Source organism: Lepus europaeus, chromosome 16 (assembly GCF_033115175.1).
Source record: "Lepus europaeus isolate LE1 chromosome 16, mLepTim1.pri, whole genome shotgun sequence".
In the NCBI taxonomy this organism is placed as follows: Eukaryota; Metazoa; Chordata; class Mammalia; order Lagomorpha; family Leporidae; genus Lepus; species Lepus europaeus.
In genome coordinates, this window is record NC_084842.1 from 37,179,936 (window position 1) to 37,201,803 (window position 21,868).

The 21,868-nt window shown below is 40.1% G+C and overlaps 1 protein-coding gene across 1 annotated transcript in view; it reads right to left on the bottom strand.

The window, feature by feature from the left end:
* Positions 1-8,683: 8,683 nt before the first annotated feature.
* GALNTL6 (polypeptide N-acetylgalactosaminyltransferase like 6) overlaps positions 8,684-21,868 on the bottom strand; it is a 1,248,724-nt gene continuing 1,235,539 nt past the window's right edge. The window contains exon 13 of the mRNA XM_062212832.1: positions 8,684-8,851. Within this exon, the coding sequence (XP_062068816.1) occupies positions 8,684-8,851 (168 nt within the window). The remainder of the gene's footprint in view (positions 8,852-21,868) is intronic.

The following is a 21,868-nucleotide window of genomic DNA, read 5'->3' on the forward strand; positions in this document are numbered from 1 at the left end:
AATGGCTTGGAAAAGCAGCAGAAAGATGGCCCAAGAAGTTTGGCCTCTGCCACTCATGTGGGACACATGGAAGAAGCATCTGACTCCTGGTTTCATCCTGGCCCAGTCCTGGCAGTTGTGGCCATTTAGGGAGTAAATCAGCAAATGGAAGATATCTCTCTCTCTCTCTCTTTCTCTCTCTCTCTCTCTGCCATTCTGCCTTTCAAGCAAATACATAATACAAGTATTTTCAAAATGGTGAGACTATTGGTCTAAGCCAATGACATCCAAAGTGTGGACCCTAGGGACATTTTGACTCCTGAATTCCATATCAGAGGGCTGATTTGAGTTCTGGCTCCTTCACTTTTGATCCAACTTCCTGCTAATGCATCCTGCGAGGAAGTGGATGATGTTCAAGTGTTTGGGCCTCTGCCACCCACATGGGTGACCTGGATGGAGTTCTGACTTTAGCCTGGCCTAATTCTGGGGTTGCAAACATTTGGAAAGTGAACCAGTGGAAGGAAGAGCTCTCTCTCTCTCTCTTTCTCTCTCTCCCCTTCTCTCTATCTTTCAAATACAATAAATAACTTTTTTTAAAGATTTATTTGAAAGTCAGAGTTACACAGCGAGAGGAGAGGCAGAGAAAGAGAGAGAGAGAGAGAGAGAGAGAGGTTTGCCATCTGCTGGTTCACTCCCCAACTAGCTGCAATAGCCGGAGCTGCGCCGATTCGGAGCCAGGAGCTTCTTCTGGGTCTCCAATGCGGGTGCAGGGGCCCAAGGACTTGGGCCATCTTCTACTGCTTTCCCAAGCCATAGCAGAGAGCTGGATCAAAAGTGGAGCATCTGGGACTAAAACTGGCACCCATATGGAATGCCGGAGTTTCAGGCCAGGGTGTTAACCCACTGTACTACAGCACCGGCCCCAATAAATAACTTTTTTAAAAAAACTGTAGACCCCAGGCTATCAACATCAGCATCATTTAGAAACTTGTTGGAAATACAAACTCTTGGGCCCTATCCCAGAGCAAATGAATCAGAAAATCAGTGAAATGTGGCTAAGTAATGTGTTTTAATAATTCTTCCAGGTACAAAAACTCTAAAGTTTAACAACCACTGACCTTATAAAAACCAGAGGATTTTCAAAATAAACTGTTCTTAGATATGTTTCTCTCAAAGTGATTTAGATATGGATTACATCCAATCCTTCTTGATATCTGTAGTCTATATATATGAGGAAGACAATGATGTCAGAGAATTAAGCTGAACTTATTAACAATAAGAAATTAAGAGCTGGGGCACAAAGACATTTGTTATCTCTTTCTCCTTTTTAAAAGATTTATTTATTTGAAAGGCAGAGTTGCAGAGAAGGAGAGAGAGAGACAGAATGAGAGATCTTCCATCCACTGGTTCATTCCCCAAATAACCCCAAGAGCTGGGGCAAGACTGCTTTGAAGCCAAGAGGTTGGAGCTCCATCCACGTCTCCCACATGGGTGGCAGGGCCCCAAGTACCTAGGTCATCTTCCGCTGCTTTCCCAGCTGCATTAGCAAGAGAGCTGGATCAGCAGTGCAGTAGCTGGGACTCAAATCATCATCCATATGGAATGCTGACATTGTAACCTCCTGCACCACAATGTGGGCCCCTTATCTCCACAATTGTAGAATTGTCTGTATCTACTGCATTGCCCAGACGTTCTGATTTAGTAGTTTGGGGTAAAACCTAGTGCTACGGTGTAAATGTTTGTGTTCTCCAAAAATTCAGTTGTTGAAATCCTGTCCCTGACATTAGGAGGTTCGGGTCTTTGGTGGTGATTAAGTCATGAGGCAAGAACTCTCATAATTGGGATGAATACTGTTATCAAAGAGACCTTGAGAGGTCCCTTACCTCTTTCATATATGTGAACACTGCAAGGTGATGCTATCTATAAACCAGAAATTTGGTCCTCACCAGACTCAAATCTATCTCTACAACTGTGAAAAATAAATTTATATTACCTACAAGCTATCCAGTTTATGGCATTTTTTTTTCTTTTTTCTTTTTTGACAGGCAGAGTGGACAGAGAGAGAGAGAGACAGAGAGAAAGGTCTTCCTTTACCATTGGTTCACCCTCCAATGGCAGCTGCTGCCGGCGCATCGCGCTGATCCAAAGCCAGGAGCCAGGTGCTTCCTTCTGGTCTCCCATGCGGGTGCAGGGCCCAAGCACTTGGGCCATCCTCCACTGCCCTCCCAGGCCATAGCAGAGAGCTGGACTGGAAGAGGAGCAACTGAATCCGGCACCCTGACCCGGACTAGAACTCGGTGTGCCGGCACCGCAGGCAGAGGATTAGCCTATTGAGCTGTGGCGCCAGCCTATGGCATTTTTATAGTAGCCCAAATGGACTAAGATACCTAGTAACTAATATATTTAACAAATACCAGAAGAGAAAAATTGCCTTAGACACAGTATCAGTACATCTAGAGGGCCTCACATTTCTAAGAGACACACTTGGCAGAACTATTCAGAAATCAGAATATTGAAAGAAGATCAATTGTTGACTTATTAGCAGACAAGTGCAAATTATTTGTTTCATGGCTGTTTGGGTATTTTTTTTTAATCCTTGAGGACTGAATCCATTAATAATCACCAAGTACTCAGTTTTTGCTTTATGGTTTATCTTTTAGAGCTATGCAAACAGCTTTAGTTGATATCTTCTTTAAAAGTTCCCTGGAAATCTCATTAAGAGGGACTAACCCTGGGTTCACGAGGGATTAACACTGGATTCAGTTTTGTGTCCTTATTTTAGTAAGCTGTGGGTAAATGACCAAAAAAAATAGGTACAGATAGGATCAAGCATAATTAAGGGATCAAAAATGAAAGTCTCAAGGAATAAGTGATTACACTGTTTTGAAGTAACTCAATATACCTCATGTTTGGTTTTGCTGTGGATGAATGAGCATTGAGTGTGGTATGAAGTACCATGGAGCACAGAAGGAACAGGGGCCTAAATGTGAGAAGGCCTGAAGTCTAGGCTTGTTTCTGCTGTAAGTTGCTGTGTGAGTTTGACCTTGCAAGCCTCCTGACTCCAGGTTATTCAATTTCTTTATAAAGACAGTAATACTATCTACTACAAAGGTAATTATAAAAGGAGATAAAAATAGAAAATTGCTTTAAAAACAAAATCAATCATACAAATAAAATGTGTGTATATAAGTATGTTTGTATTGTCTATCTTACCATAATTCTGAAAATTAATAATAGGGGTAATAGTCCATGTTGGGGATCTATTGTTTTCACTTTGGGAAAGTATAAAATGACTTAGTTGATTTCAAATAAAAAATTTTAAATTAGAATTGTCAATGCAGCAAAATGATTTAATTGAATATGAGAACTCATGGGGCCAGAGTCATGGTGTAGGGGTGAGGTCTGTGTCACCAGCTTCTCTTATGGGTGCTGGTTCATGTCTTGGCTCCTCCACTTCTGGTTCAGCTCCACACTAATGGCCTGAAAAGGTAGCGGAGGATGGGCCTAGGGAGTTGGGCCCCTGTACCCACGTGGGAGAGCTTCAGGGAAAAGCTTCAGATTCCTGGCTTTGGCCTGGCACAGCTCTGGCTGTTGCAGCTGTTTGGTGTGTGTGTGTGTGTGGCAGGGGTGAACCAGCAGATGGAATATCTCTCTCTGTCTCCCCTACCTCTGTGACTCTAACTTTAAAATAAATAAATAAATAAAATCTTAGGAAAACCACTCTTGATAGAGCTTGCATTAGGCAACTTGCAAAGAACTATGTGAATGCAATAGAGTCATTAGTAAACTGGTTTTCATTTAGTGCTATTTGAAGGGAAGGGATAATGCTGGCTGATTTCTTATTGACCATAGGCCTTAATAAGCAAAGGGTGTTTTAATTTTCTCTAGAGGAATTATAAAATGAACAAGCATGTGGGTTATAAATAAATAGGGAAACAATATAATTTGCTATCTGAACTAGGACCCTTTAAAGAGAGAAAAGGGACAGAGGCAGTAATGACACACAGCAACAGTTGCGATAATCCAGGAACTGTACCTGGTAAACCACACCTACACAACTTAGTCTGAACACTGTCTCCATATGCCTAGGTGAGTCATGTCAGAATGCAATCATTCACAGGAAGACTGAAATGTAGCCGGGCTTTCTGCACAGAGGTCTGCAGTACTACTCTGTTGAACTGAGCAGACATGGAGAGTAGGGGACTGCAGCAACCCGGGGAAGCTGCCATACAATGAGCTAAAGGGGGCAACTTCAGGCAGGAGGGATAGAAGAAATGCTTCCAGGTTTCTCTGAAGTGAAGTATCAAACATGTGCCTGAGCTGTTGTCTGCTGCTGAGAGGCTACAGTACCAGACACATCAGTCTGGTATGTCAAGTGCAGAGATGAGTGACTGAATAAAAGCTTGAGGCCAATGTCAAGTCTACCAAATAGAGTTGCAAACAGCTCCCAGTTCTGCAAGCAAAGGCTATAGACATAAATCAAAGAACAATCTTCCAATGTTGGCAGCATGGGAAGGACTGGCCACTTGTCACGCTTCAGTGTCCTCTGCCACAGTTTCACACATGGAGAGTAATTACAGTTGGTAGTGTCATCTGAGAGTAATGATGGCAAGGGCAGAACTTGTCGATGAGGTGATGGAGAGGGCTATGCGCACCCCATGTCTACGGATATGATTTACCTCTCATCATTTATATTTACTCCCAGAATCACAGGGAATCACTCAAACTATTTTCCTTTTGAGGTGTTCCTTCTAATGATTTATTTGAAATGTCTTATTTCCAGCATATCTGCAGCACCTGCTTATGTAAGCACATTGCAGCCTTGTATTCCTGCCAGGATAAGAAGCCTAAAGAGATTTTAAGGGATGGACTCCTAGGAGTAGGTCAGTGTTTACAATGTCATATGATGAGGATGGTTCCACATTCTGAAAGAGAAATAATCCAGTGTTCCTTCCTGGGGGAAGGCCTCCCTCTGGGAAGGACTCTAACAAATAAGGTAGGAAGTCCAAAGCATATCTGACATAGCCTGGCCATCAACTCTCTGCTGAGTCCTCAGGTGTGTGAAGTGACCGGGTGACCTTCCATGACTGCTGGATGGCTGGCTTTGTAATCAAAGTGCCATGGCCACTTTTGATGGACCTGCCATAACCTTGTAGTGCCAGGATGTCCTTCCAATAAAGTCTTTTTTGCTGTTTCATTATGGAGACAGTTACAAAAGATTGAGATAGAAGTGCTCTGTGTGAGAGCTAGAAGTATAAATAGTCACTTATCTGTATTTTGGCTCTCATTGTCTTATAAAATATATAATTGTCTCTCAAGGAAATGATTTTACATGTTGGCCTTGGTTTCATGATTTGCCAGAAATATGAAAAGAATGGGCCTACATCCCTCTTCTATTAGCTTTCAATCCATTTTTACTTATTTTATAAAGTTTTATGATATCAATTCATAAAATAACCCTGGAACTACTATTATTTACTGAGTTTTCTGATATAATGAATGCATTTAAAAACAATCATGTTGACCATCTTAATATTTTTAACTAAGTAACAGTAGACATGATGGTCAGTATATTGTTAATCCTTTTGATTATTGTATTAGTCTAGCCTTAGAAAAACTATAAGTCTCAAATTATTTCATAATTGTTTTACAACATCATCTTTTCTTTGTAAATACATAAAAAAGATTTTAAAAATTAATTATTTTCTAACTTCTGACAAAGGAATTTTTTATTATGGAGAAGTAGTGATTTCCATGGCCAAATTAACTTTATGGTGTTTTTCTTTTCATTCTGATTAAAAGGTAGCATGGTATGCTATCTTCCAATTTTCAAATCATGTTATTTCTATGAATGAGGAATTTTATGGGGACTTTACCAAATAAAAATGTAAACATATATGCAGTTTTATGCTTTTCAGAATGGCAGAATTTCTATTTCAAGTAAGGAGTCTCAATCTTCAGTGGCACTGGAGGTGACTCCTTAAATGTGCTTTCTTTGATTTCTCAAGCTTCCATTAAATATTTTTTAAATTTTTATTTATCTTTTTAAAGATTTACTTATTTATTTCAAAGGCAGAGTTACAGAGAGGCAGAGGCAGGGACAGAGAGAGAAGCCTCCTGTCCACTGGCTCACTCTCTAAATGGCTACAACAGCCAGGGCTGGGCAGGGCAGAAGACAGGAGCTTCATCTGGGTCTCCCACTTGGGTACAGGGGCCCAAATATTTGGGTCATCTTTTGCTGCTTTCCCAGCATATTAGCAGGGAGCTAGACTGGAAGTGGAGCAGATGGGAACTGAACTGGCACCCAAATGGGATGCCAGTGCTGCAGATGGTGGTTAAATCTGCTATGCCATGTGCTGGCCCCAGTTTGAATTTCTTATATTACATTCTTACACTCAAAGATCAAAAGACCAATCCTGGTTGATCTATGTGTGTCATACTGAAACTATGTAATATTCAGGCTTTCACAAAGGACAGAACCAAGCCCGTTTTGCTACCTTCCCATAGCCATAGAATCTGAAGAAATCACTGCAAATTTGGGCTTTCCAGGTTGCAGAACCCATGGCTTGTCTGTTAGGTAGGACTGTAAACAGCAGTCAACTGTTTAATGACATAACGTGAATTTTTATAGGCACATTTAAGTCCCCAACCAGCTTGCTCTCTGAACACTTGAGATAAATCTTCATTCACTCTCTGGAATTGTTCAACACACAGGTTAATTTCTCACTATTGATTTTCTCCATAGCGCATCTTGAATGCTTGAAGATCTCTTGACCTATACAAAATATCTCAATGGCAATCATTTTAAAAAGAAGAGGTCTTCAAAAGAATGCTTGAAAAATTAGTAAAGATAATGAAATAACTCTTCCCCAACTATTAGCAGGGCAGTTTAACTGGACATTTTGATTAGGTTTTGAAGAGAGAACAAAACCATGAACATTTGCAAGAAGAGGCTCCATATATTAAAGTTGGTGAATGTGAATGCTACTTTTGTGGGAATTCTTGAGGAGGCATGATATTGTCATCAAGTGGAATGAAAAATTTCAAGTTAAATCAGAGTAATAACTGGAACCACTCTGGGTAACAGAATGGGGCCACACAGCACAGGAGGAAAACACAGAATGAGTAATCCAAAGAGCCACCAACCATGCCAGGAGTTTGGCCCCTTTGGGCTTTTGTTATTCATCTGAAAAACCAAATGACTAGGTCCAATGAGTCTTCTCAATTCTAAAATTCAATGCTCTATATTCAAAACAATATATAAAACTTTATTAACAGGGAAACCAAGTTAAAAGAAAAACAAAAGCAAATTAAAAACATTTTTGTATCTGAAAAAAACATGAGAAATGTGTGATGAGCTTGATTTTTTCCTTTAGAGACCCATTTTGATGCCTGCATAGTCTTCTTCCAATCCCAAACTACTGAAAAGCAAAAAGTTCTTTTAGGGATGCAACATTCTGTTTAGTTTTTCAATCATTCCTTTCTTCAAACCTGAAATATTGCCCCATTAACAGAAAATCGTGTCAGAAGCACTTTATTAACAGTAATTCCTTTTATGGAGTTCCAAATAAAATAACACCATTAATATCAATATTATATTTAAAAAACAAAACAAAAACCAGCCTAACAAAACCACAAACAAATAAAACCACATCTAAATTCCCAGCATTGATTGAACAGAATCAAAGTGAACCAAGCCATTCTCACATGTCACGTGGAGTGTAGATTTATTTGGGTTTAAGAACCTCCTAAACAAATTACATCAACCTCACTCCATTTCCTTCTATAATAAAAATTATGACTGGACAAACATCAGATTTTAAAAATTCTAAAAATAATAGAAAAGTAAAAAGAGATTTCCTAGGGAAATCCCTCTCCTAAATCTTATATGGTTTTGCTGCTTCTGTGAAATCTTTCTTTGGAGTAACTTGGTAGCATAGATTTTGTTTCTGTTTTTAAGTGGATTCATACTAGAGCACTGAATTAGAACTTCGGCTGACTTATGGAGCATGGACATGGAACAGTCTCCTAGGGTCCCTTGGCACCGTGAACAATAAATCACCTCTGCTCTGAAAGGAAAATGGCAAATGTCAACGGAAGCAGGGGAACACTGCAAGCCCATGTTATTATGTGAAGTAATAAGTCTTACCTCAGGATCGCACCCTTGTTTAAAAATAGAACAAAGGAAACAAAGTGGTATGAGCACTCTAAAATCATCTGCAGCACTTTTAAGGGTTAAACCTGCTTAACCCACTCTTAGTCTGAGAATGGCACCAGAGTCCAGCTCGCTCCTCACGTGTGGCTAGTTCTGAACCTGTGGTATCCTCAGCTTGTCATGCACTCTATTTCACCCCCCTCCCACCCAGTTAATAGTATCCATTCATAGCTACTCACTACTGCAGGATTTGACCTGAGAAATGCTAGGATTTATTGACTCAGCAGTTGTTTTGAAAAGTCCCTAAATAATCTGCCCTTGGCCAGCAAGGGAACTGCTAGTCTCAAGTTCTCAGAAGCAGCTGGTGAGGTTCTCAGCCAAGTTCTTCAGATGCAGGAAGTTCTTCGAGACAGCCTACTTGGACGTGGCATTTACACATCTTTAAACCAGGCTTCCTGGATCTAGGAAATGTTATTCCTGACTCCTTCGACCCAGATGCTGGCTAGAAATGAGTTTGTAGGTAATCACTCTTTCTTTCTCCCTTTTCTTCTAGGAGCTGACGTGGTAGCTAAATTTTTCTAAAACAGTCATATTAATGTGTTCAAAAATCCACTGCTGAGTCTCAGATAAAGGGTCACATCTGGCCATGAAAATCTTCTTCTCTGCAGGGTTGCAATCCACACAGCTGTTGCTCACAGGATGGAATAATGTCCTGTCCTGGGGAGATCAGAAAGAAAAGACTGACATAAAATGGTTAGAACTCAAAATACACAGAAGAAAGATTTCTGTTTATATTTCAGTACAAAGAGATGAGCCGTACAACCAAACAATAGCAGACTGAATTGCCAACATGGAACAGTTTCCTAGGGTCCATTGGCACTATGTAGAGTGGTGTGGTTTGAATATTTTGTCCCTGAACTCATGTAGAAATGAAAATCCAAAGTCTTAACATCAATAGCACTGACAGGCCTAGGGATGTGACTAGATTGGATTGAGTCATTAGGGTGGAGTCCCCAGGATTGAGTCCTGGTGGCTTTTTAAGAGAGACAGACACATGTGTTTCCTCTGTTGCCATGTGATGCTTTGGACCCCTTCAGAACCCTGCCAGCAAGAGCACTATCACCGAAGAACAAACTACTAGAGCCTGCCTGATCTTGGACATGAACTTCCACAACAGTAAGGCAAAATAAACCCTTTCCTTTATAAGGTTAGGCTGCTTCAGGTATGTCAATGCAGTGTTGAAAACTGACTAATAGGACCTCCAAGCAGGTTAAATCGGAGGCAAAAATGATTCATTTGTTTATTCATTCAATCATTTTGAAATCAGCAACCCATTCACTTCCTGCTGTGGTGATCCTTATGCTACATGCTTGGATTTTGAAGATCTGTATATGTGGTTCCTTGTCAAGTAGCTAACTATCTAGCTGTTTGGGGGAGAAATGTATATTTATAGTTAGATTATAGTAAATATAATCAGATATAAACATACACGAATGACCAAAAGAGCTGCAATTTTCATAACTTTGGCATAGAGTCTGTAATAGGAAAGAGAACTACAAAAAGGAAAGAATGGAAGAGAAAAAGAAAAATGGAGGAGCCCAAAGTACTAAGTGCTCAGTTACCCTTTTCAGAAGGTGATATTGGGATGGGACAAGTGCCACCCAGACAGTAGCTGAAAGGACAAACAGAAATTTATTAGTTCTTGAGCTTCAGTCCCTTCTCAACCCTAGCACTGACATTGCCAGTGTTCTGGTGGTATAGTTCTTACTGCTTTCCTGTAAAATGGCAGAAGCAATATTCATTTTTTTTAAAAAAAGCAACAGCCCTAGGCACCTGCTACAGTTAATCTCAGTGAGTGAAAGGAATTTTTGGGCACACAGTTTTAGTAGTGAACAGGCTTATTATTTTAACAGGCTCTATTCACACACACCCCTTTTTATTGTACAAAGAGGAAAAAGGAAGGTAATGCTAAATAGAATGATCTTTCCCTAACTACTATCAAATTTTTATCTCCATGATACTTATGCTAAAAAACAATTGCCAATAATATGAGAAAATGCCCTCAAGTCACTGCTTAAAATTTTAGAACCAAGTAATGTTTTATTATTATTTAGCTTAGAAAATCTTTAGAGGTTCTGACTATTTTCCTTTAACTGAGGATGTCTAAACTTACAATGGTTTTAGTATTAGGAGTCCATCAGGCACCCTTTGTAAACATTTCTGGGTTGTTCCTGGATTTTAAGACGCCATCAACCAATATTTAATGTCCTCTTATGATCCGGATGTTTGCATAGTTGAGAGCTGCATGGAGGAAGGAGGGATAAGGAAGGAGAAAGGGTAACCTGCCGGCAACTGAGTTTGCATGTTTCTACTTTCCGTGTAAACAAAGGGTTATGGCTTAATACAAAGGTTTGCTATTCCCTTCTGCTTGCCTTAGTGGAAAATTTGTCGAGTTTATTGTGTGTTTTCCTTTCCTTACACAAAGAGGGCTCTATACCATTTTCTTCATCTTCTGCTCCATTAATTCTTCTCTTGTCTGATCCCATAGGAGGGCTCTTAGACAGCCTCTCCTACTTTGGGACAAAGGTAGCAGATCCAGGGGGAAGGGCAGCAGGCTCAGCAGCTCACTCCCTACACCATTCTTTAGTCCTAGATGGTTGCTATCACAGATTGCTCCTTATAGGCATCATAGCTCTTTGGGAAACCATCGTTTTCACTACCTGCTTCTTGTCCTCTGTTTCATACCTCGTATATTTAGATCAGTTCTCCAATTTGCTATATTCCTGCAAATTCTATGTGCTCTGATTTCGATTCACTTTGTTCCAAGTACATGCACCTCTTTTTCCCTCTTCACTAATTGTAATTTCCTTCTGCCATTACCTTTATTGATAGTTCAAGAGGAACCTCTGGAGGCTGGCGCTGTGGTGTAGCAGTTAAGCTGCTGCCTGAAGTGCCGGCATGTTATATGGGCGCCGGTTCAAGTCCTGGCTGCTCCTCTTTCAATCCAACTCTGCCAATGTGCCTGGGAAAGCAGCTGAGGATGGCCCAAGTGCTTGGGCCCCTGCACCCATGTGGGAGACCTGGAGGAAGCTCTGGGCCCCTGGCTTTGGGTCAGCCCTTCCCTGGTTGTTGCAGCCATTTGGGGGAATGAACCAGTGGATGGAAGAGCTCTCTCTCTCTCTCTCTCTCTCTCTGTCTCTGCCTCTCTGTAACTCTGCCTTTCAAATAGATCAATAAATCTTAAAAAAAAAAAAAAAGAGGCACTGCCAGATGCCCACAGTTCTCCCTCAAAACACGTTTCCATGAAAGCTAAAAAATGAGAAAAGGAAAAGAGTCATGACTGTTTCTATTCTCTTTCCCTTCACCACCTTGTGTGCCTCAGCATGGATGTAAAAAGCCAAACCAGATTTTGTGAACATTTTATTTTCTGAACACTGTTTTTTGGCCATAAGGTGATCAGTTTTCCAAATCCTATATTGGAACACATGTCTGACAAATACAGGTATACTCATGGGTACAAACAGCCTGGCTATGCAAACTCAGCACTACCCTGAAGAATCCAGAATGTTTTCTAAACTTGTACTTCGTGTCCTCATTAAAGTCAAAAAACTGAATTCCCTATGTCTGTTCAAGCCTGAGAGAAGCTTCATCAGTTAGATAAAGAAGAAGATAAATCGCTGAGGCCTCTCTCAGCTGTAAAATTGAAGGGACACTTCATTCCAAAGTTCACTAGGGATGGAGACAAATGACAGAATAACAAACTAAAAACTATCCATACTCTCCAGCAGATTTGCAGATCAGCAGATCGACTATTCCTCATTACAGACAGAACTCTGCTCACCCTCATCTTTGGAGTGTTCAGGAGGTCCCAGAGAGGAAGCTTCTGGAGCATCCTTGGGCTTGACCAGAGCATACATTTTTCTCTTTTGATCTTGGGGGCTTCATAATTGCCACCTTGATGTTTGCTCAGCTAAGCTTTCAGATGACTGACTGTCTTAATGGATGATTTTTCTGGCCTGAATTAAGTCAGTTTCTTGTTCCCTGACAGCCCTTCCTCTGACTGGTCATCACAGAAGTGGATACCAATAGAACAGAAAGCAGTTTTTCTATGGAACAGACTTCTGAGGGAGGACTGCTGTTCATAACAATCCTCCTTCTAAGATGACAGAAGATGGTCTTCTGTTGATTCGGCTTGGTTATTGTTTGGTCCTGAGAGGGGATGCAGCTAACCCTCTTCCTGCTCAGTGTAACGGGTGCATTTTGCTTCACCCCTCACCCATTCCCTGGATGTCTACCCCCTTGGACTTATTTTTTCTTAAGAAAATTAGAAATCCTTGGGCAGGAAATGCAACAGTTTAGAGCCAGGATAACTGAGCTGCCCTTCATATGCCGTGTTGTGTCTGCTTATCAGTCCTCATGGAAAAGGCGCTGGGGGGTGAGGTTCAGCAGACCTGTCAGCTCACTGAAAGGGACACCTCTGTTCGTTACTTCTGATCAAGGAAAACATATTATATCTGTCTTTTTGGGACTGTCTTATTTCACTAAGTATAATGATTTCCAGTAGCATCTATCTTGTTGCAAAAGACAAGATTTCATTTTTTTTTTTTTTACAGCTGAGTAGTACTCCATAGTGTATATATATACACCATAATTTCTTTTTCCAGTCAACTGTTGATGGACATCTGGGTTGATTCCACATCTTAGCTATTGTGAATTGTGCTGCAATGAACATGGCAGTGCAGATAACTCTTTCATATACTGATTTCTTTTGGAGTACCTGAAATATAATGCATTGAAATGAAATAGAAATTTTGAGAAACAGTATTTTGTTTTGTTTTGTTTTCTCTTCATACGATTTGTCGAACTCTTTTACTTAGGGTAGTATTAACTATACAATCACTAAATGTACTAAAAAAAGATCATTGTAAAAATTAAGAGTGGGAATCTGAAAGGGAGGCGGAGGAAGGGTTGGAGTGGGAAGTGGGTGGGAAGAAGGATGGAGGGGAAGTGCCACTATGTTCTTATAATTGTATAAAGGAAATATATGAAACTTGTATAACACACACACACACGTAAAGAAAAGGACACCTCTTCAAAGCAGACCTGTGGACATGGCCAGTATCTATGTGACATTTTTAAGTCAGCACTAAATTTATCAGTTTCAATGCTTATGTAGAATTCGAACTTTAGAAAAATGAGTGAGTGATAGAAAATGTACTGGACTATGCTCAAGATCAGAACCAAACACCACAGATGCAAAGACAATAACAAATAACTATGTGAACTGATAATGTATAGGATTATAATCCTGAGAATAAAACTACCACACAGTGAGAAGGGGGGTAATTTAGGGTTGGGGAAGAGATGAGAATTTGTGACTGGGGACGGCGTTGGGGCGTAGCGGGTGAAGCCGCCACCTGCAATGCCGGCATCCCTTATGGGTGCCGATTCAAGTCTCGGATGCTCCTCTACCAGTCCAGCTTTCTGCTATGGCTTGAGAAAGCAGTAGAAGATGGCCCAAGTGCTTGGGCCCCTGCACCCATATGGCTTTGGATTGGCGCACCTCCAGCCATTGTGGTCAACTGGAGAGTGAACCAGTGGATGGAAAACCTCTCTCTCTCTCTCTCTCTTTGCCTCTCCTTCTTTCTCTGTGTAACTCTAACTTTCAAATAAATAAATAAATAACTTTAATAAAAAAAGGATTTGTTACCTTAGCCGATTTGGATCAAATCATGCCACTTATTTCCTGTGTGACATTCAGCACGTTATTTCATTTTATGAATCTCAGCTTACTGGTCTGTAAAAATGTAGATAATACTATGCCTCACAAGTTTGTTGTGAGGTTAAAATGAGTTTGTATATGTAAAATCATTGGCACAATGTCCTACATATAAGTAACTAAGTAATAGTGACTTCACTAATGAATTTTATTAAAATTATTTTTCTTTATTTGAAAGAGAAGAGAGAGAAAGAGGAATAGAGAGAGTGGGGAGAGGGAGAGAGAGAGAGAGAGAGAGAGAGAGACCATCCATCTACTGATTAATTCTCCAACTGTCTGCAACATTTGGGTCTGAGCCAGGTGAAGATTGAAGCGGGAACTCAGGTCTTCCACATGGGTGGTAGGAAACCAAGTACTTGGTTCATCACTTGCTGCCTCTCAGGGTATGCATTAGCAGGAAGCTGGAATCAGAAGTGAAGCTGAAACTTGAATCCAGTGACTCTGATATGGAATGGAGGGGGTCCCAAGCAACATCTACACTAGTGCACCAAAATGCCCACTTATTTTTAGTCAAGAACATCCCCAGTTCTAAACCTAGGATGTTTTAGCCATTTTGCTTGAGACTGGCTAAGCTATTCAATACCAAACTGTTTTCTGAAATCCTGGAAAAACGAATTTGCAAAAGTTAGCCTCTGCCTCAACTAGCTATCCAAATCAATACAGCAGGACTTCCTGTTTTAAGCAAAGGATTTATAGATTAAAGGTAATCTATGGCTCAAAAATCAATTCCTCTGTGTAACAATGGCCAGAGTTTGTGTATGGCCCATATGTTTAGGTCCTTTATTTAGGATCCAACATTAAGATCAGTTGAGTTCAACAAATAATTATTCAGTGCTTTTAATTTCCTGGTATGCATTAGGAGAGAGGCATTAAGAAAGAAGATGCATTCCCATTCCAAGAAATAGGGGTGTTCAACAGGTAATCAAGAGTATTTGGTACAGCAGTAAGGATGCTGGCAATGATGCTGGCATCCCACATCAGAGTGCCTGGGTTTAAGTCCTGGCTCTATTCCAAATTCCAGCTTCCTGTTAATGTGGACTCTGGGAGGCAGCAGGTAATGGCTCAAGTGGTTGGGTCACTGCTACCCAGATGGGAGATGAGGATTGAGTTCTAGTCTCCTGGCTTTGGTATGGGCCAATGTAGTATGAGCCAATTAGTATGGGCCAATGCAGGTATTTGGGGAGTGAACCAGCAGATGGGAGCTCTCTGTCTCTGTCTGTCTGCCTTCCAGATAAATAAACAAATAAATGGAATTGAGAAAGTAAGTAAAGAAAAAGCTTTTGGAATAAAAAGTATCAATGAGATCATAGGTGGGGTGAATAGGATGAATTTGATTATTTCAGATTTAGGAAAAATATAAAAAAGTAAAATGTGTAATACTATACACAATTATATATTCGATTTATTCAACACAAAATTCACTGGACAGCTACTGTCTGCCAACCACTATTTTAAGTGTATTTAATGTATCAATGAACTTAATAAGACTAAAATCCTTCTCTTCCCAGAGGTTACATTCTAGAGGTAGAGGTGAAGCTGAAGCAGTGGGTCACAGACAATAAACACAATGAACATAACAGGTAAATACACAGCCTGTTCAAAGGTGATATGGAAGAAAACCCAGGAAGTCAGGAAGACCTGCAGTAGTAAAGGTGGAATCAGTATGCAAATTTAAAGAGAATGGGCAGGGCAAACCTCATTGAGAAGGTGACATTTGGCCAGTCTTGAAGAATAAGTAGTTATTTAAATATCCTGGTGAAAACGTCCCAGACGGGAGGAACAGCTGATGCAAAGGTGCTACAAAGGCATGCATCCCGCTGTGGGGGTGGGGAACACCTAGCCTGTGACATCATGTGTTCTGGCTCTGCCATGACAACTGCATGTGGTACTCAAAATTCAACAAATCTACAGTAGGCTAATTTTTAAGTTGATAATTTTGAATGACCTATAAATGTTATTATATCCAAATAGCCCCTGGCAGAAAAAAGTTTCCTCAGTATTGGGAGGAACAGCAAGGAAGTTACAGTGAGGGAGAGGAGGAGGTGATGTAAAGGTGATGGAGGCCAGATCAGATCAAGTCATTCGATACGGCTGTAGCACAAGGAGCATGGTGGCGAATTCCAGATGATGATGTCCAAGATGCAGGCAAGGATCATAGCATGAAGAGACTGGGGTATGATGCTAAGGCTTCATTTTTCATGTAATTGTTGGGAATGGTCACTGGAGGATTTCAAACAAGAGTCACAGGATCTATATTTAGTATGGCAGAGAGAAAGAGAGTAGGAGTACAAAGACATTGGACTAAAGTGGTAGACAGCACTCAGAGGCTACGAAGTAATTCAGATTTCAGCTGTTACAAAAGCAAAACAACGGAGATGAGCTGGAGGTGACCCAGGGAATGAGATGCGGGATGTTTGAGAATTTAAATGCACAGGATGTGCTGATTAATGGAATGTGAGTGGTAAGACAGAGGGAAGAGGTAAGTGGAGAAAAAGCAGTCTGGAGGCAAGAAGTGCAGAAAGCAGAAGAGGATTGGGATTAGAATGATAATGATTTACATTATAGGTACAGTGAGTTGGATATGTTTATAGGGCATCCAGGTGTATAAGCCCAGAAAGCAGTTGGATATAAACTGGAACTTAGGCTAACCCACTATGTAAACTAGGGAAAATGAAACTACTCCTATCTGTTAATTTGTAAGTAGCAAAAGTAATAGTAAAATAACACATATTGTAAGAGGATGGTTTTGAAAGAGAGAACTCCTTCATGTCCAGTGCCTTTTGTGTCTAATATAAATATGAGGGAATGACATCTTAGAATGATGACACTTGTTTTTAATCCTAGTTTCAACCCTGACAATAATCTGATGGTCCCTTACTTTGTTGATAATTTAGATTTTCTACCTTTAAAATTAGCGGGGTGTGGTGAAGGAGAGTGGGATGAGTTGTGGGAAAAAATAAGGTTGATTCATGACTATTTTTTGAGCTTTTGGAACAAAGACAAATAGGTTGGCTTTTTTTCTGTCTGTTTTTACTGTTGGCATCTGCAAGAATGCAAATAACACCCTTATGGGCATAAAAAAAGGACACAGCTGTGTTATTATCCACTCTTTTACATTTTCCTCTGACAGGTAGAATTCCTCACAGGAGGAGAAAATTGGTCTTCCTGCACCCGTGGCTAATTTGGCCAATCAAATATAATGCTTCTAAGTACCCTGATGGAGCCCTGAGGTGTGTGTGCTGGGACAGTGATGGCCACTGCAGATTTCTGAACCCTCCATCTTCTCCTCGCACCAGCTATTCTGGGTTACAGGTAAGTGACGTGCATGAAATTCTTTTCATGAGCAGAGCAGCCCTAATCATTAAGTATCTATTTAAATGTGTTAGATCCCAGCTCCTTAAACTATGCAACAACATTCCACTCTCTTAGCTAAATTCTTAGCATGGTCTAATCCAGATGACTAGGTTTGTAGCACATTGTTTTCCTTCACACTCCTTTCAACTGACTTCTGTTTTTTTTTTTTTTTTTTTTAAAGAAAAAAGATAAAAACTACCAAAGAGATTACCCTCCTCAAGACCTTTGCACAAATTAATCTGTATGGATCTTAATCACTTTTTTACTTAGTTAATTTTTACTCATCTTTTAGGTCTCTATTTAAATATTAGAGGAACCTTTCCTATCCTTTTGACCTGGGTAATGCACAGAGTTCAATATTTTTTTGTGTTATCCTACACACTTAATTTAAGTATCTGTCTGTTTCCCCTCTAGGTTGAAAGTTCTGTAAGTAGAGAAAACTCATCTGTTCCACATATTGTTTCCATCTGTCCATATCTCCTCTCAGTAAATCTGACATGACTCATGTGAACATAATAACTTCTATTTATTGGGCATGTATTTGTATGTTAGGCAGAGCTAAGTGTTTCTGCTAAGAGTCTCTAATTTTTTCCCACCAGAACCTGAAGAGATAGTGAATATGAACAAACAGGAAGGTGAATCAGTTATTCATTCATTCAATAAGTACTAATTAAATACATACTATGTGCCACACAGTGTTTTAGGTGCTGGAGATACTCCAAAAAAGGAAGCAGAGAAGAAAACCTGCTTTCATAAAATTCATATTCTAATAATTAGTTTTAGTTAAAATAGTAGGTGAATATGCAGAAATACAAAAATTACTCCAACTTTTCCTATATGTCTCTCTATTTAGAAAATTCAGATCAGAAGACTGCTTGTTGAACACATAGAGTAGTAAGCACTGACATTAACTGAACTCTTATTTGCCATTGTGTTGTATTATGTGCTTGTTGTATTGAAATTTTATTTAGTCATCATAATAACCCTCTTAGGTAGATATCCTTATCATTCCCTTTTATAGATGAAGAAATAGAAATATACAGGAAGGATGTTTTTCCAAGTCTAGAGCCAGGACTCACAATGGAGCTAATGAATCAAATCTCAAGACCAGAGCCTTCTGTAGAGGTGTAAGAGTGGAGAGATGTGTCTGTCTAGGAAAGCAGCAAAAGCACCTACAAAACATACTGAAAGCTCTAAGAGGTTTCATTGAGAAAGCACATTGAAAAATTATACTGAGAAAGAAAACTTATTTATAAGAAAGGATGTTACATACTCATAAGAAAGGGTGCTAGAAACTTATCCTTGGTTAAATACCTGGGATATTGTGTTCTGTTCTGGGCATTATGCCACTCTCTAAGGCTATTTGGAATACATCAGCAGTGAGTGTCCAGGAAATTGAGGTAGATCCAAATTAAGTCTTATGAAGACCAGTGGCAAGAAATTGGGCCTTTTAATTAGAAGCAAAGACTAAAGATCAAGTAAGCATTGTTCAAATATTTGGGATCTGCCACGTTAAATGGATTTTATTTAATCTGTATGGTGCCAAATGCTAAGGAGTGCTTTCTAACACCAAGGACTGTCCAGGAATGAATGGGCTGACCTGGAAGAATGTGGCTTAGTACAAGCACAAGTTCAGGGGCTTGTAGGGACTTTGAAGAACCAAAGGAATTACATTCATTTTTACTTAAGTTCCTTATATATATTTTCCTAATTTTCATCCTAAATCAATACCAATCAGAATGATTTAAAATAACCTTGTGTGGCCTTCCATCTGTCATCTCAGTGGGCCAACACGATTTTATGAGCTTGAGAGGACAAAGCTCTGGTAAATATCTTAAGTTATAGTAAACAGTCAAATGTAAACCCAGGCCAAGAATTCTACCACCTCACTTTTTGAATTAATAGGATTGTTACACTGTTATCAATTTAGACCAGCAGGGACATTCTTATCTGCTTTTCCTGTTTAATGCTGTTATTAAGTTCCTTTTTTTGGTGGAAGTTAAACTGTAAGAACACCCCAGAGAGCAACTAAGATTGGTAAATTTATATTTATTAAATAAAAAAAGAAAAAAATACTTTATTAAAAAAACAATGGTAATTTAAAATCTTTTAACTTTGGGGTTTCGTGGAGACTGTGTTTTCTTAAAAGTTATTTATTTATTTGAGAAGCAGGGTGGGGGTGGGGATTGTTCCCATTTCCCAGTCCTTCCCAAGATGCCTGCAATGGCCAGGGCTGGGTCAGGCTGGAATTAAGAACCTAGTCCAGCTTTCCTACATGGGTGGCAGAAGTTCAACTGCTTGAGCCATCTCCTGCTTCCTCCCAGGATGTGCATTTGTAGGGAGCTGGGATTGGGAGTAGAGCTGAAACTTGAACACAGGCACTCTGATATAAGACAAAGACGTCCCAATGCAGCTTCTTAACTTAAAAAAAAAAAAAGTTTTTTTTTTTTTTTTTTTAAATTTATTTGAAAGACAGAGTTACAGAGAGAGGTAGAGACACAGAGAGAGGTCTTCCATCTGCTGGTTCACCCCCCAGGTGGCCTCAATGGCTGGAGCTGTGCCAATCCAAAGCCAGGAACCAGGAGCTTCTTCCGGGTCTCCCATGTGGGTGCGGGGGCCCAAGGACTTGGGTCATCTTCCACTGCTATCCCAGGCCATAGCAGAGAGCTGGATCGGAAGAAGAGCATCCAGGACTAGAACCGGCACCCATATGGGATGCCGGCAGCGCTTCAGGCCAGGGCTTTTAACCTGCTGTGCCATAGTGCTGGCCCCAGCACTATTTTAACTTTTAAGCCAAATATCTGCCCCATGTATGTGGTTTTAAGGCAAAGAGATAGAAGTTTTATCTAACACTTTGGGAATCAAGAAGGGGGTATTCATGTCAATAATTGAACCCAATGGTGCTGTGTGTTAGTCAATGAATGCCTACCCAGGAACTTCATATATTAAGATATTAGGCAAGCCATGTAGAATTTCTTTTTGAAAGGTTCCTGCCTTCCTGTAGTTAAGAGGATACAAGTAACTAACCAAGTATAATACAATGTAACAGGTACAAGACAGGAAATGGATTGGGATGGGAAGCACAGGTAGAGGAGCAAATTCTAACTAGAGTAGGAGGGCAGGTATGTTAAAGAAAAGTAGGTAGAAACTTGAGATAGAAAGTGGTTCTCGGGCCGGCGCCGTGGCTCAACAGGCTAATCCTCCGCCTTGCGGCGCCGGCACACCGGCTTCTAGTCCCGGTCGGGGCACCGATCCTGTCCCGGTTGCCCCTCTTCCAGGCCAGCTCTCTGCTGTGGCCAGGGAGTGCAGTGGAGGATGGCCCAAGTGTTTGGGCCCTGCACCCCATGGGAGACCAGGAGAAGCACCTGGCTCCTGCCATCGGAACAGCGCGGTGCGCCGGCCGCAGCGTGCTACCGCGGCAGCCATTGGAGGGTGAACCAACGGCAAAAGGAAGACCTTTCTCTCTGTCTCTCTCTCACTGTCCACTCTGCCTGTCAAAAATTAAAAAAAAAAAAAAAAAAAAAAAAAAAAAGAAAGTGGTTCTCCACCTGACTTTCTGTTAGAACCTCTTGGGAGCTTTAAAGAAATATCAGGGAACCTCACCTAATCTATCCTTATACAAATAGTATTCAGTCTTAATATACTTTTATAATGTTTTGATATCTGATAATTTTTAATACTTGTATTTTTTATCTTCCTGGCCTGTACATTTTCATATAAAGATTAGAAACAGTTTGGTCAATTTCCACAATAAAACTCCTGAGATTTGATTGGTTTTTCCATTAAATGTATATCCATCAGTTTGAAAACTGACATTTTTATAGTAGTGAATCTCATAATTCTCAAACATGATAGACTCCTCTATATTAAAAAAAACTATTTATTTATTTAAAGGGCAGAGGGAGAGAGAGATCTTGAATCTGCTGGTTCACTCCCTAATAACGGCCTGCTGGGGCAGGGCCTGGCTGAAGGCAGGAACTTGGAACTCAATCTGGGTATTCTACATAGGAGGAAAGGACTAAACCCTTGTAGCTGTCAAGTGCTGCCTCCCAAGGTGTACATTAACAGGAAGGTGGAATTGGCAGTGGAACAGGAACTCAAACCCAGGTGCTCTGATGTGGGATGTGGGTATCCCAAGCAAACACCAAACATCTGCCCTAATTCCTCTATATATTCAAAAATCTCTTCTTAATGATGTTTTGTAGTATTGTGTTTACATATCTTACACATCTTTGTGAGGTTTATTCCTAGTTATTTGATACTTTTCATTAGGATCAAATGCAACACTTTTAAATTTCACTTTCTATATTTTGTTGCTAGTATATAGACAATTGATCTTTATCTTAGGGCTGTGCTAAATTTAACTAACTAGTTTTTAATAGTTTAATAGCAAGACCATTTAGATTTTCTAAATGTCCAAGCATATAATCTGTGAATAGACTCTTATTTTTTTTTTCTATTTCTTATACCTTTAATTTTCTAATCTGTCCTGAATATACAGACAAGGATATCCTGTACAAGGTTGAAAAGAAGTGATTATCGCCAACATCCATTTTATTCCAAGTATCCTGAAAAAGAGCATCAACATTTTACCCTGAGTA